Source organism: Apiotrichum porosum (assembly GCF_003942205.1).
Source record: "Apiotrichum porosum strain DSM 27194 chromosome Unknown scaffold_16, whole genome shotgun sequence".
Lineage (NCBI taxonomy): Eukaryota > Fungi > Basidiomycota > Tremellomycetes > Trichosporonales > Trichosporonaceae > Apiotrichum > Apiotrichum porosum.
The window spans coordinates 349,660-364,278 of record NW_021167123.1 but is presented as its reverse complement, the minus strand read 5'-3'; the positions used below and the strand labels follow the sequence as shown (position 1 = coordinate 364,278).

Below are 14,619 nucleotides of genomic sequence, written 5' to 3'. Positions count from 1 at the left end.
GACGAGATGAGTGTGGATGAGAGAGAGGTTCAGTATGCAAATGTTGTTGCCATCCGATTGAGCTGAGTGAGAACTGGGCTGAGGGGTACGGAGCGAGAAACAGAGCGCAGACCCGGTCCGTCAACCGTGTTACCCGTATGCTGTGATTCTGGGAAGCTGTGCGGACGAGATCGAGGCCACGGGGCCTTCAACAGCATACGAAGAGAGCGGTGGACGTGCAGCGCATCATCGCGGAATGTAGATCTCAGATCTCGACCACAGCCGTGGGCCATTTCAGTCGTATTCAGCCGTCTGTGGCAGCGAGCATACATAAACCGCTACCTTGGCTGCGCAAATGCACACATGCATACACATTCTGCAATTAACTACTCTCGCCTTGCAAAAGCTCTCGGTCATAATTCGTGCCCACAACTGCCCTATCGAGCGCATTAGTCCTCCTCTCGGTACTCTCGGCTTCACAGATCGCAGATTAACCTCTTCTTCTTCACTGGTACTGCTCAGGAGAGTACCCCTGCCACTTGTCGTCACCACCTGCAGGTGTGGCCGCCGGGGCGTCCTGCCGCTCTGGGTCCCAAGCACGTTGGTAAAGAGGAGGAAGGAGGCCATCGACCTGGCCAACAAGTCCGGCGTCCTGTGCGTGGGGGAAAGCGGTTTGGGCGTTGGAGGAACTTGCAGCCGGAGGCACCTCATTGACCACAGCTGTTTCGACCGATGGCTCAGGCGTGCTTGAAACGACGCGGTTTGTAGAGGCGACGGAAGCGATGTTGGGCGGGGGCGATGTGGACGACTGGTCGTCTCCGAAGCCTGTAACTGAGCCCACACTCAGGCCAGTTACGGCGGTCAGTCCGCTAATGCGCTTCGCGCCACTGCTGTCGCTGAAGGTTGTGGCGGTGCGAGGAGGGACTGGGGAGGTAGTGGACTGTCGGTTGCTGAAAGGGCTGGGCGTGTATCCGGGATCCTGTACTGTTTCATGGACCTGACGCGTTTCGCTTTCCATCTCGAACGGGATTGGCATTGGTCCAGATGCCTTGAGCGTCTGGTTGCGACGGCGCAGGGCGAGCCAGATTCCAAGGCCGAGTGTCGTACCGAGGGCGAACATGCCGCCAATTACGGCTCCAGCGATAGCACCGACATTGGTTTTGCTCGTGGACGCGGACGCTGGTACTGAAGTGGAGTTTGAGGCGGAAGTGGTGACAAAAACGATGGTCACTGAAGGAGAAGTCTGAGATGACGAAGTATCAGACAACGAGTCAGCTGACGTGACCGTGGAAGCGGTGGAAGAAGTCGGACAAGGATATACCGTGAAATCGGCCGAATACACAGTGGGAGACGAGGACGAGTCACTGTAACCTAGCTGGAAGGTTTCGGGCTGACTGGGTTCGTAAAAGTCGTATGTGGCCTGCGTGGAGGAGTCGGTGGACACCTCCCCCACGTAGAGCCAAAAGTTGGCATCACTGGTGTTTGCGTGGCCCGAGATCCATAACTCGCTGAGAGGGTTAGAAACTTAGCCGAGCTACAGTCACTTACACTGTGTAGGGTGGGATTCCACCGCCCCAAGTGTAGGTCACGGTCTTTGGGCCAGAGCAGACGAACATGTCACTGACAGCCCCAGCCGTCATTTGCGCCGTGGCGGGGCCCCCGAAGACGACAAGGATGAGGTAGAGAAGGAGCATTGCCGGTGACACCCGCTTGGGGGGGGGGGGGGGGTAAGAACGACGGGGAAAGAAACATAGATGCAGAAGGGACATGAACATATGCCAGCGGAGGGGAGGGCTGTCAGTGATCAGTGCAAGGCCAACCCCCGGATCGGCATGCACGTTGTGCACAGAGACTCGCTCTGTAACGCGTTCTTTGCGTCGCCTGGATACGAACACCAAGACTTCTATTGCCGAACGAGTCTTCCAGGCATGCTGAAGATAATATGGTGGTGCTAAAAAGGTACAAAACAATCGCATGATGCACCAGCAGTACTCAGACCGCCTCCGCCTTCACCTGTATGACAAGCCCGACTGACCCAATCAGGACTATAGAGAGGAGGGCGCGTGCCGTCCACAACAATATCCTCTGCCCGCTTGTACCGGGTATCGTACGCCTACACCATGCTGCTAACTCTCTTCGCCTTCAATATCAAAGGCTCGTTCTTGTTCCTCCTGTTACCGCGGATGAAGAACCAAATCACACCCGGAATCAAGACCAGAGCTGGAATACTGCCGACAACTCCACCTGCAATCGCGACGACGTTAACGGATGTTTGGCGTCTGAAAAGGGCTTGCGTGTAAGTGACTTGGAGTAGACCAGTGAGTGTGGAAGGTGACGGAGCCATGATGGGGCGTTGCGCGAGTCATGTGTCGACGGGCCAAGTGTGAAGAAGCCGAAAGAAAGGACATGCAGGGGCGCGAACTGCCAAGAGTGCCAAGTCACAAATACTAAAAAAAAAGTAACAAAAACCCACCGCAAGGACAGACCTGACTGGTACAGATTGGATCCATCCAGGCCTGCGGATCAGATCTCACATGTGTGCATTTGTTACGTTGTACCAGGATGCGTATCCCTATTTCTGTCAACGGCCTTTGCAGACCTCCGCGACATCCGGGTCCGAATAGCAAACAACCCCCGTGGAGTAAACAGAATCGAATTGTCGGCGCCGAGATCTGGTTCAGCCAGGCGTCGGAAGCCCCGACAATTACAGACATGAACCGCCTTCCTGTCCACTGCCTTGGACAGCAATTGCAGGTGTTTGGGTTTCCGAAAGACACGGATGCTTCTCATACCGCAGCGTATGTACCACGTACGTAAGCACACTTTCTTGCAATCTGCGTCCCGTTCATTGGATTGTGGCGGCACCGTGCTCCGCGCTGCTGTCACTGCATCGATCCGGCCTAGGAGTTTAAGGAGGGATTGACTGTAGACATACACTGTGCTTGAACGCGTTCATGACTTCAATCTACAATGAATGCCCCTGGTCTCCATGCTCTATCACTGGTCTGCCAACCTCCTTCGTGGCTCATTTTCGACAGTTGGGATCACAACGACGATCACATGCGTGGACTAAGAACGGAACACTACAGAATAACATTACTGGCCATCAAGACTACGTACATACCCTCACATACCCTATTCACAGTCGTAACACTGCTCTTAATGTCTGGCGTTTCTGTGTTTACAATCCACGTTTACCTGACGTGCTGGCTGGCTGCGGGTCGGTTGGATTTTTCGTTCGCACCGCCGCCAGTCTGGGCTTGCGCCTCCTGCCAACCAGGTTCATAGATAGGAGGCAGCAGCCCATCGACAGTGGTCAAGCCCGTGCCAGAGTCCAGTGCGTGGGTGGAGCCGTCTGTTCCGTTGTACATGGTTGAGTTGCGATTGGTGATGCTGGTGTCGTCCGCCGAGAGGGAAGGCGTTCCCGCGGAACGGGAAGCTGCTGACTGGAAAGCGTTCATGTTGGCTAATTGAGCATCGTCATGGTCACCAGAGGCGCCAGAGTTGGAGTTGGAGACGCTGTGCGTGACACCTGCGCCTGAACTTGACCTGCCCAGGCTCCCAGGGCGGTTGGCTATGGTTGTAGTTGTACTCGTCACCTGGTGGAAAGGCCTGGGCTCGTAGTCGTTGTTGTCAACGACGAATCGGTCGCCACGATGGGTCTTCTGCTTCCTCCTGCGGCGTACGAGGTACCAGGCGGCAACAGCGATAATGAGGATGGCAGCTATTCCGCCCACGACTCCTCCAACAATGGCGCCAACGTTGGAGGACTTGTGGGTCGCGGGTCGGTCTGAACAGGGAAGAATGGAAAATGATTGTGAACCAGCCATTTCTCCTTCGCTGTCCATCACCTCCAGCGAGATGTCTGTCCAGTTGGCAGATAGGTTGGCGGATGTGACCCATTGGGTAAAACTTGTCGCGTTGGTTCGACTTGCCAGCATGAGGATGACATCATTCATGTTGCCGGCAGCTACCAATGACCTGGAGGGGAGAGGTGATGAGAAGAAAGAAACAAGCGGGTGGCGGAAAAGGAAACTCACACAACGTAAGGGGGAGACCCTCCAGCCCAAAGGTATGTGATACTAGTCAAATTGGCACATGTGTAGACGTCGGTGAGGGCCCCGACGACAAGTCCTGTGCCGGAGGTGGACATTGGCATATCGGCAGAGGTGGTATCCATTGACATCGAGGAACCATCCATGGTCATTGAGGAACCAGCCATTGACATCGAAGTACCCGGCATCGACATTGCCATCGAATCCGTAGGGCTCGCGGACATGCTTAAATCGGTCACGCAAGGGGCCACTGTGAAATTGTTTGAATCGAGGTACGTGGAGGTACCATAGAGCCGAGAGTCTTGAAGCTGCATACGACAGAGAGTCGTCTTGTTCTCGGGGAAATACGTGTACACATAGGTGGTGGCGTCTGAACCGTTGAGCAGAAGACCGTTGCTGAATTGCTGCCAAGAGCTACCGAAATACCAAAAAGTACTGGAGGAACACAGTGATCAGAAACACATCCTGACAGTGAAATATAGCACGCTCACAGCCAGTACGGGGGAGTGCCCCCGCTCCAGGTATATTCGACCAGCGTGTGTCCACATGTCTCAACGTCTTGAGCAGAGTTAATTTGTAAGGGTTGCTGAGCCCTGGTGACGGTGGAAAGGATGAGGAGGACGAAATGGACGATGAACATGATGTGACAGTTGGAGTGAACGAGAAAGCTGGACCAGGAGGGGGAGACGATATATCAAGAGGAGGAGGGGGAAGGGGAGGGGGAGGGGGGCTTCTCCCAGCTGCAACGTCTCCATATGCCATGAGCTGCCCAATGGTGCACAGGATTGCCCAAGGCCCACACCTGAATTGGTGTGTGACCTGGTGCTGATCCATGTGTGCTGTGTTCTCGAGAGCAGCCTTTCCAAGAGGTGTAAGAAGAGCAATGCGGACGGATGTGGGCGCCCAGTCTGGCCAAAGGCGGGTGCCTCAAGACCCAAACATAGTTAGGGTTTGGTTGGAGGGGCAATCGAAATGGATACAGGCGACAACCATCAGCCGGGTTGAACATCAACATTCCGTCACCCAGACCCCGCAAAATGATAACGAGGCCTGGAACACGACTTATTGTCAGATCTCCACCGTAGCGAACATGACTGGACCCACTGATTGACACTCCCCATCTCCGTCCAGTGCCACTTCGGACGCTGCCATGAACGGAAGGTGGCGTTATACGGGCCGCGTTCTTTTCCCTAAACGACGAAATAATCTGCCAGCACCGCTCCACTGTTTGTCCGTGCACCGCGTACCCTATGGGCCGAAACAGCGGCCCAGGCGCCTATGGTGACACGCTGGCTCCGTGTCTCTCACTGCCCTGTACCGCTCTGGAGTTCCATCTTCCGCTTTGCGTGAATGCACTGTCCGCTTTGCGCTTCACTTTGAATAGATGCGTATCCGGAGGAAAGGCTTGAAAGGCTTGGCAAATGTAATACACTTTACTGATGATCTGGTCATCAGGCCAAACGCCCACACGAACCTTGGGCGCCCAACAGTGAGATGCGCTCTCGTCTGTCTTAGAACTACAGCGTTGAAGCGGACTTTACGGCCAGTGTCGGCACGCTAACGACATGGGAAAAGTGACTGCACAGGCCCTGTACAAAACGCTCAAGAGCAGCATACCGCCGAGCGGGGATCTCAGTCAACGCCATTTGACTATTTATAGCGCGACCTTTCATGCCTTGGCAAATGACACGGTTCTCATTACCTATCATTAAAGAAGCCTGAGATACACTACAAGTCGATATGTATGCACTATTGACACCGGGAATGTCTTGCCATAAAATAACTGAAAAAACATGCAAAAATGTCCAAAAAAACATTCAACCACCCTTTGCCACTTCCCTTTATCTATTGCTCTTTGGCACCATCAATGTCCACGCGGCTCACTCGGTCCAAGAAGACCACCTTAACGGTCCGCCCGCTTCTTCCATTCTGCCTTGTAGATCGGAGGCAGCATGCCATCGACCGCTAGGTCTTCTGCATCCTCTGCGTGGCTGACTGACACGTGGCTAAGGTAACCGGCGGGTCGGGGGAGGAGGGCTTGCACATATTGAGCCTTGTCAAATTGGGTGGGCATTGGGGTTGTAGATGATGCACTGGTGCTGGAGGTGGGGAACACCCCTGTACCGTGACCAGAGGAATAAATGGTCGGTGCTGACGACGACTGGGCTACGTCACTCATAGCCGCACTGCTAGAGGGACCGGCCGAGTGGGTGGTTGAGACCAGCGATGATGTTGGGTAGTTATTAGGAGAAGCCAAGAGCGGCGTATGGCTCGTCTGTGGTGATATGTTGTGGAAGGGCGGTTGGATGTAGTTGTTGTGGGCCAAAAGGGGCCTGTCACTGCCCATGTACGGTGACATGTGGGTCTGGGTGTACACCGTTTCATTCTGGAAGAACGGTGTCGGTTTGTATTCGTACGAGTACACCATGTGGCCGTCCCGGTCCTCGCCGTCAATGACGAAAGCGCGGACACTGTCCCCGTGGATCTTGCGTCTCCTGTTCCGCCTGATAAAGAACCATACGAGAATACCCACGACAGCCAGGACAACTGCACCGCCGGCGGCTGCGCCCACAATGACTGCGATGTTGGTCGACTGAGATGTTCTGGTGGTGGAAGTCGACACGGCGGAAGAACTGGTGGAACTTGCTCCGTAGCCCGTCGATGTTGCAGACCCGGAGGCGGCAGCACACGGCCAGATCGAGAACTCGTTGGACGTCGCGGAGGCACCTGTAGAGTCCATCACCTGCATCCCAAAGACGTAGCCGTCCGGACCATAGTAAGCTCCACCAATGGGGTAGGCGTGAGTAAAGCTGGTCGCCTCCCAGTTGATGGCAAAGATTGCGTCGACCTGGGACCAGTTGCTGGCATTCACCACCTGTCTGAATACAGTGTCAACAACACAGTTACCCTTGACCACACCCGAAAATGGACATTGGTGAGGGGACTGACAATGTGTATGGAGGTGTACCTCCCGTCCAGTGATATGTAACATCTGTCAGAGCGCCGACGCAGAGATAGACATTCGTGACCGGGTCAATGGTGAGGCCGCTGGCGACTCCCCAGCCGAGGATGAACGGTATCAAGGTGAGGAACATGGTAGCGTGTGGCCTCCGTCAGAGATGGGCGGAGGTGGAAGATAAGAAATAGACGAGGAGTAGTACTGCAGGCGTTGATGAGGCCAGAACGAACGCAGTGCTTGGGAAGCCCAAGAAACGCTGTGCTAAGACACTCTTGGCTTTGGGTCAGATCATTTGCACCCACCATGCACATTCGTCATCCCGCCTGTCCCGGCCTACGTATTGGTAGTGGGAAGTGGTGAGTAGAGGTGCGGCGGGTATTTGCCTAGCCTGCTAACCCAGAACGTGCCTCCACTTTTTGAACACAAAAGGGCATGGTGAGCGTTTGAGACAGTGCTCCAGGCATTAAGTCTGGGATCTGTAGAAGGATCGATTCACCAACCAATCTTGACCGCGGCATGTCGGCAGCTCAGTGGCCGCTCGGGAGACCCGACATTTTGCCCGTCTCTGGTCCTCCTCCAGTGACTGCCGTGAAAGCTACCTGGCACATATACACTGCCCCTCTGTTTGCCATTGGGCCATTGGCCATTGGACAAGGGGTTTTCACTGCACATGCACTGCATTGCGCGAGGACGATCGTCCCGTCAAAGCAGTAAAATGGCAGCCGGGCCTGAATAAGGGCACCAACAATCGCGTTATGCTTACGAGTTCAGAAGGACGACGCTGGACAGCAATGATAGCCCGGGCCGTGCAATGAAGACCAAGCCTCACACATCCGACATGGCCAACGACTAGCCGGACAGAGCACTTGGATACTGTCCCTGGCAGCTGTGGACGGGACTATGTATTTGTTCAATGGTGTCCCGATAACTGGCTGTGAGCGCTGAAACTGCCGGACAATGTGATGAAGGGTCTATCAGGAAGGCACCCCTCTGTGATGTGGAATTTGTGGTTAACCACGAGGTCGTCAGCACGGGCGATCGCAAAAGCGAAAGGATAAGATAAAGGACACGAGTGCCCGCAGAGTTCCTTCATGACCCGTTGGTCGGGCGTAAGTACCCTGTCAGTCGAAATCAGTCGAGTAGACAGCGACCATCACGCCCCTTATCGAACGCACACCGCGGCTTCAAACATCCTGCTTCATCACACTTCTTCTTCTAGACGTCGCGCGCCCTTTTGGAATTACTGGACCTTGATGGTCTCGTCGATGGGGTTGCCAATGATCTCCTCGACGGTGACCTTCTCCTTGTCCCAGACGCCGCCGGTCCAGTACTTGTCGGCCTTGATACGGGCCCAGGCATCCTCGAGGGTCGGGTAGCGGTAGATCATGACCGAGCCGGCCATGCCCTTGGGCTGGTCGGCGTGGGGCGAGCCGGCGGTGTGGGTCGAGACCTCGTTCGAGAGGAAGGCACGGCCGAAGACTGTGTGCGAGCGAAGGGGGAAACGAGAAGGTTATGGGTGCGAGTGGAGAAGAGGGTAGGTAGGGGGGGGGGGGGGGGAGGAGGCAGTCGTATTCGATTCCATGGTAGCAGAGAGTCGGAAAGTCGGATATTTGGGAGCCGACGGATGGTGACAGAAGTGGGGATGAGGTAAACAGTGAGGAGATGGAGTGGGAGGGGAGAGAGTAGCGTCAGCCAAGGTCGTGGAGCAGAGGGGGGGCGAAGAGGCCACAGGGGGTGCGATGAGCTGGCTACACGGGAGCTACCGGCTGCTCGGATCTGCCAGCTGGTGACAAGTCCGTTCGTGGGTAACGGACCTGGCTCCAGGCCGCGTATCGCAGCTCCCGTCCTTTCTCCTTTTGCACGAGGATGGCATGACCACCATTGACGTCTCCTTTCACGCAGCACAGCTTCACTTCACCTCGCTGCGCTGGGTTCTCATGGTGACTCACCAGAGTTACCAGCCTCCTTGTCCTTGACGCTGGCGGCCAGGTGGTCGGGACGGTTGGCGAGACGCGTCTCGAGGTTGTTGGGGTAGTCAGGGCAGTGGCAGATGAAGAGAGGCATGGTGGTGGTGCGAGTCGTGGAGAATGAACGAACAATAGAAAGGCGAGATGAAGAGGAACGGATAGAGGAGAGCATTTGAAGGTCGGACAGGACGGACCGGGCCGATGGGGACTCTGATGACCAAGGTGCGCCTGGGTGTGGGATGGAATGAGCGCAACCAAAGTGGGGCCGATTGAACCGCCGGGTGGGCAGAGCCGACGTTGCGCGCAAGCTACGCAGCAGCACCCAGTCGCCGCAACGGAAATAAAGTCGCCGCCGAGCTCGGATCGGAACTGCGTGCCGTGCCCTGGAGGGGACCAGATCCCCACGCCTGAAGCGCCACGGCGCGTGTCGAGCTCGGTCAATGACTTCGCTCGGCTGGGACTGCGAGTGGTAACGAGCAGATACAGAGTGAATAGGTTGCTGGCATAGCGAAAAGTTACAAACAAGGCCTTGATACTATTGGGTCTGTAATGGGCCATTTGGGTTGGGCTGGTGACCCTCGCAGGCGGCTTTTGTCGGCCCCCGAACGTGGGTTCGTCGGCGCGCGTTGTGGCTTCGTAGGCTCATAACTCTGGCCCTCCCCATCGAGGAAAGAGTCGGGTAACCTTGTACAATCAAAGTGGGAACAAGAGCTTCCAAATGTCGTCATCGGCAGCGGGGAACAGCACGTCGGTGGGGATCTGACCTGGCACACCGTCGGGCATGATGGACCCCTGCGCGTTGGCGGGCACTGGAGTGATGCCGGGGCCAGGACCACTGCTTCCGGGTGTAAGCTGTGGTTGCGGTGCATCAAACACGCTTGGATGCCAGAGGTGCTCCTGAATAATCTGCTGGGCAGAGGGCATGGTCCACACGGGCGGCTGTGGCGGGCCCGGCGGGAGGTCGACTGCTGCTGGAGGAGGACCGAGGCCAGTGGGTGGTGCTGTGGCGGAGAGGAGATAGTCTGGTGACAGCGAGCCGAGCAGGTGTTTAAGGAGGCGGTGGGTGTAGCTCGCCATGTCATCCGAGGAGCAGGATGAGTCGGCTGTGGACTCGGAGCATTCTGTGAGGGTACGGATGACGCGGCCTCGGTCCGTGTGGTCCATGGCGCCAATGTTCTGTATGTTAGCTCGGACGACGCGGGTAGGCAGCTCACCTTTATCAACCACACACTGGTGATGGCTGTGCCGACCCATGTGAGGTTGAAGCAGAAGGGCAAGAAGCCGTTGCGCACAAACTCGGTCTGGAAGACCTCTAGCAATGCGAGTGCGACATCTGCGCAGTTTGCGAACGCGTACGACAGCTCGGACGGTTGCGATGTGTCGAGCGGCTCGCCGTTGGAGCGGTATCGTGCACAGAACAGGAGACGGTACTCGCAAATGTGAAAGTGGAGGAGTGAGTCGCACAGCTTGAGAGTTGCGATGTGCTGAGCAAGGAAGTTGTACTCGTCTTTTCGTGCTGTCAGTACCACGCACACATGTATGTGAATCAGCACGTACTGTTTTTCTCGAGCCAATGCTTGCGCCATCGCTTCCATTCCATCTCAAGCCAGTGCAGCGATCGCAAGTTTGAGTGGTTCCCGTTCATGCCGGCGAGCATATCTGCAAAGAGGCGGCACATGCGCGAGAACTGGATCCATGGAGCAATGACAATTTCCCCGGGGCAGGGCAGGTGTGGGTGCTCCGAGATCCACTCAACCAGGTAGTCGGCATCGTCCTCGTTGATCATGCGCGGCAGCGAGTGGTGCATTGAGAGGCTGTGGGTCAGTTGCGGTAACCTTCTAGGGAGCTCACTGATAGTCTGCAACAATGAGGTCTGGCGTCAGCTCAAGTCCTGTATTATAGTGCAACTCACTCAGCCAGCATCTCTCCCTGTTCAGCACCTCGCGCGCCTGCCTCTCATTCCTCGGCAGTGGCCTTGCAGCTCGTAGGTTGAGCCGCAACTCCTGTGCCATGCGGATGGCGTATCCGGTCTTCCTCCAAGACGTCGCGTCGTCTGCCTTCTTCCAGTGTGTCAAGACCAAGATGGCCTGGACCACCTCAACGGAACACAGCCCAAACTCGACGGCTTGTCCCACCAGTTTGTTGGAGATGAGGAGGCATTTCGAGTATGCCTTTGGACGGATGATTTTGGCGGTCACTGTCAGGACGGCACTGTAGAGGAGCGGCGACTTCTCTCTGCAGTATGTAGCCGTATGCAGGACTGGGTCGAGGATGGCGACGGTTACGTTCAAGTGGTGAAAGTAGCTGGTAACAGTCAGGAGCGGAACGACGAGCCTGGCCGGTGGCTGACTCACAACTCGAACATTTCGTAGGCGTCGGCTTCAGTCAAGAAGCCGTTGGTCACGGGATCGGGGCAATCGGTACGTAGGTGCGCCAACGAGGGCCCCGACGTTGGCTCGGGGGGCACACCGGGGCGTGGGAGGTATGCTGCAAGGGGTGTCAGGTCTTTCATACGCACAGCCGAAGGGGAAAGAGTTCAGACGTTCAGACGGGACAACGCACGTGAAGAGTCGCCCTCGATGGGGACAACATGCGAGAACTGGATGGCATGGCGTGCCCGCGGCTCGGTGGACGGGTGCGACTTGTTGTCGCGATCACGGTCGCGGTCTCTGTCGTGAATGCGATCGTGTGAGCGATCCCGCTCGCGGTCTACACGCCCCAGTCCATCACGCGCATCCCTGTCCTCTGGCGAGCGCGATCGAGCGCTCCCACTGCGGCTACGGCTGCGAACGCTCGCGTCCTCTGCGACCTTCTTTCTGCGGCCGCGGCGGTGCTTCTTGTACTCGCACTCGAGACCTTGGTCCGCGCATCGCTTGCACACGGTAAAGGCGTCCGGCGTGAGGCATTTGCGCTGCGACGGAGTGTTAGTAATCAGTTGTGTACGAGTGAGAGAGGGCGAGGAAAGAGACAGAGGAAGCAGAAGGTCTGTGTGGAGGCCATTGGGTTGTGCCATGGCTACTCACCTTGGCTGCACGACACGCTAGACATGATATCTTGCTGTACGAGTGAGCATGTGTGGGGACGGCAGACATCAGCAAAGGGTACAGGACAACAAGGACCTGGTCACCCAAGGACTTACGCGGGGGCCTTGCTGACTGCCGCAGACGGAGAAGCGCTGGAATGGGTGTGTCCTCCATTCTGAGTTGCATGGCCTGCTGCTGCTGCTGCTGCTGCTGACTGAGCCGCGACAGCAGTATGGATTGGGTGAGGATCTCGCGGTGGGAGGTGGTCTCCCTGCATCGTAGTCGGCAATGCGGAGAGCTGGGGGGTAGGCGGCGGTGTCTGTAGCGGTCAACTGGGGCTGGGTGGGAGAACAGTTGGGTGGGTGGAGCGGCGACTGAAGCGACGCGGTGTTCTTTGGGGGGGAGGAGGGGGGGTTTGTGGATGTAGAGACACGGCGGGGGCCACCCGCTGCACGTGATGGGTGGGTGCATGGGTGCCTCCAACAAAACGCACAGATGACTCTTTTTGCCCTTTGCCTGGTCTTCCTCTGGCCTCTGCGCTTGCTGTACCGCTGCGCGCCAGGCCATCCAGCTGGCCAGCTTCCAGCTTGGGTCCTGCCAGACAATGGGCCCGGGACGGTGCCCAGCCGTGAGCACCCGGGTCGACGTACAGCCCCACCAGCCAAGCTCACCCAACAGCTCACCCGGGCCATATATCCGGTGGGGGTTCTGCGGTGACTTTTGCAGAAACACCGCAAACGTATGCTCACTTGCCGAGATTTCACCCCGCGGGGCACTCATGTCCGACGCCGGGACACAATGGCGAGAGCGCGCGAGGGAGAGAGAGCGTGTCGTGTTAGCTGCGTGTGGTGTCATGCGGTCATCATCGAGGACGCCGAGCACAATCGCTGCCCCGTCCAGCTGGCTTTATTTTTAAGACCGTCGCCTGCTTCTTCCTCTTCATCTTTCCCCTCATATCACCTCTGCCCTCCCAGACTCATACACTGCAACGATGGTTCGCGCTCCTCTCAACTCTGGCTTTGTCCTCACCGACGACCCCGCAACCCCTCGCACCGACGCTACCGTCTCGTTCCGGGACATTATCCCCAAGCCCGACCACCCGCGCATTGCTGGCATTGAGAGCCACTCTGCCCTCTCGTGGTGCCAGAGCAGGCGCGACGTTCCCGCCCCCGCATGGCTCATCAACAGGCTTGACGTGAAGAACATCGAGAGGCCCTACAAGGGTTTCACGGCCGACGGCAACCCGGACCCCTCTGTGTACTCGTACGACGCGGACGAGGGTGCTCCCGTCGCTGCCGCCGTTGCTGCTACCGAGAAGCTCCTTGCTGCTCTCCCAGAGGACCTCAAGAAGGAGACCATCAAGGGCGACGTGGCCAACGACGACGAGTTCCGTGCTTGGTCCAACCCCGAGCTCTACGTTAACCCTGGCGGTATCCGTATGGAGGAGACGACCGAGGAGATCCGCCAGCTCGTGCACGGCGTTCTCAAGGCTTCGCTGTCCGAGGAGGGTTACAACAAGGCTCTCGGCTGCACCCTCACCAACCACTTCCTCGGCGAGCTCATCAACGGCCTGACCGTTCTCAACAAGGACAGCTACAACTTCCGTCTCTTCCTCCCCACCGAGACCAGTGCTCCTTCCCTCACTGCTCCCTGGGGCTTCACCTTCTTTGGCCACCACCTCTGTCTCGCCGTCGTCTTTGTCGGTCCCCGCATGGTCATCGGTCCCACCTTTATGGGCGCCGAGCCCGACCGTATCGACGTCGGCCCCTACGAGGGTCTCCGCCTCTTCTCGCAGGAGGAGATCCGCAGTCTCAACCTCATGCGCGACCTGTCGCCCGAGAACCAGAAGCTCGCCCAGATCAACGAGGGCATGACCTGCGACGAGGGACTCGCCGAGGACAGGTGGAACCCCTTTGACGAGCGCCACCTCGGCGGCGCGCACCAGGACAACCGTATCGTCCCGTACGAGGGCTGCCCCATCTCCAAGTTTACCGACAGCCAGAAGGAGGAGGTCTACGCCATCATCCGCGCTTTTAACACGTACCTCCCCACCGGACCCCTCGAGGCTCGCATGAAGCTCATCCGCGCAAACGAGGACAAGACCTACTTTGCCTGGATCGGCAAGTTTGGTCTCGGCGACCCCTACTACTTCCGTATCCACTCGCCCGTTACGTTTTGCGAGTTTGACTTTCACTGCGGAAGTGAGTTGTGCAGCGCATATGCGTTGCGAAAGAGCCATGGAAGATGTAGAAGATGTGCTAACGGCCATAGTTTTCCTCACGAACACTTCGCCCGCCAAGTGCCACATTCACACTGTCAACCGCCTGCCCAACCAGGGCGACTACGGCAAGGCCCTCATTGCCCTGTCGCGCAAGTAGATTGACAAGACGCGTGGATACGTGCGTCTACGCCTAGCTAGACAGTAGCGCGAGACAGAAGCAAAAAACAAGAGGTGGTGGACGAACCGGACGGTTTCGTAATATTTTGTATTTAGCATCGACGTGACATTACCATTAGCCATTGGAACATTAGGATTGCGCCGATCGGAAATAAGCGGTGGTGTGGCGGGGTGGACTGTTGGACGTTTGTGTCTTCCTGCATCCTTGTCTTACGCAAGCTACACTGCTTCCCAACCT

General features: G+C 57.0%; 6 protein-coding genes across 6 annotated transcripts; 1 reads left to right on the top strand and 5 right to left on the bottom strand.

Annotated features, from left to right (window-relative positions):
* Window positions 1-484: 484 nt before the first annotated feature.
* EHS24_003448 (uncharacterized protein) lies at window positions 485-1,673 on the bottom strand (the record flags this gene model as incomplete). Its single annotated transcript, XM_028619127.1, has 3 exons — window positions 485-1,222; window positions 1,301-1,487; window positions 1,528-1,673. The coding sequence occupies 3 exons, from the start codon at window positions 1,671-1,673 to the stop codon at window positions 485-487; spliced, it is 1,071 nt and encodes a 356-aa protein (XP_028472623.1).
* A 1,500-nt stretch (window positions 1,674-3,173) lies between these two features.
* On the bottom strand, window positions 3,174-3,938 carry EHS24_003447 (uncharacterized protein; the record flags this gene model as incomplete). The annotated part of the gene is made up of 1 exon (XM_028619126.1): window positions 3,174-3,938. One exon carries the CDS (start codon window positions 3,936-3,938, stop codon window positions 3,174-3,176), a length of 765 nt encoding a protein of 254 aa, XP_028472622.1.
* A 1,999-nt stretch (window positions 3,939-5,937) lies between these two features.
* EHS24_003446 (uncharacterized protein) lies at window positions 5,938-7,129 on the bottom strand (the record flags this gene model as incomplete). Its single annotated transcript, XM_028619125.1, has 2 exons — window positions 5,938-6,913; window positions 6,984-7,129. 2 exons carry the CDS (start codon window positions 7,127-7,129, stop codon window positions 5,938-5,940), a joined length of 1,122 nt encoding a protein of 373 aa, XP_028472621.1.
* A 1,104-nt stretch (window positions 7,130-8,233) lies between these two features.
* EHS24_003445 (uncharacterized protein) lies at window positions 8,234-9,057 on the bottom strand (the record flags this gene model as incomplete). The annotated part of the gene is made up of 2 exons (XM_028619124.1): window positions 8,234-8,472; window positions 8,943-9,057. The coding sequence occupies 2 exons, from the start codon at window positions 9,055-9,057 to the stop codon at window positions 8,234-8,236; spliced, it is 354 nt and encodes a 117-aa protein (XP_028472620.1).
* Window positions 9,058-9,653: 596 nt separating this feature from the next.
* Window positions 9,654-12,052, bottom strand: EHS24_003444 (uncharacterized protein; the record flags this gene model as incomplete). The annotated part of the gene is made up of 8 exons (XM_028619123.1): window positions 9,654-10,136; window positions 10,175-10,467; window positions 10,518-10,774; window positions 10,812-10,818; window positions 10,873-11,264; window positions 11,315-11,447; window positions 11,523-11,871; window positions 11,984-12,052. The coding sequence occupies 8 exons, from the start codon at window positions 12,050-12,052 to the stop codon at window positions 9,654-9,656; spliced, it is 1,983 nt and encodes a 660-aa protein (XP_028472619.1).
* A 922-nt stretch (window positions 12,053-12,974) lies between these two features.
* On the top strand, window positions 12,975-14,361 carry EHS24_003443 (uncharacterized protein; the record flags this gene model as incomplete). Its single annotated transcript, XM_028619122.1, has 2 exons — window positions 12,975-14,184; window positions 14,255-14,361. 2 exons carry the CDS (start codon window positions 12,975-12,977, stop codon window positions 14,359-14,361), a joined length of 1,317 nt encoding a protein of 438 aa, XP_028472618.1.
* Window positions 14,362-14,619: the final 258 nt, after the last annotated feature.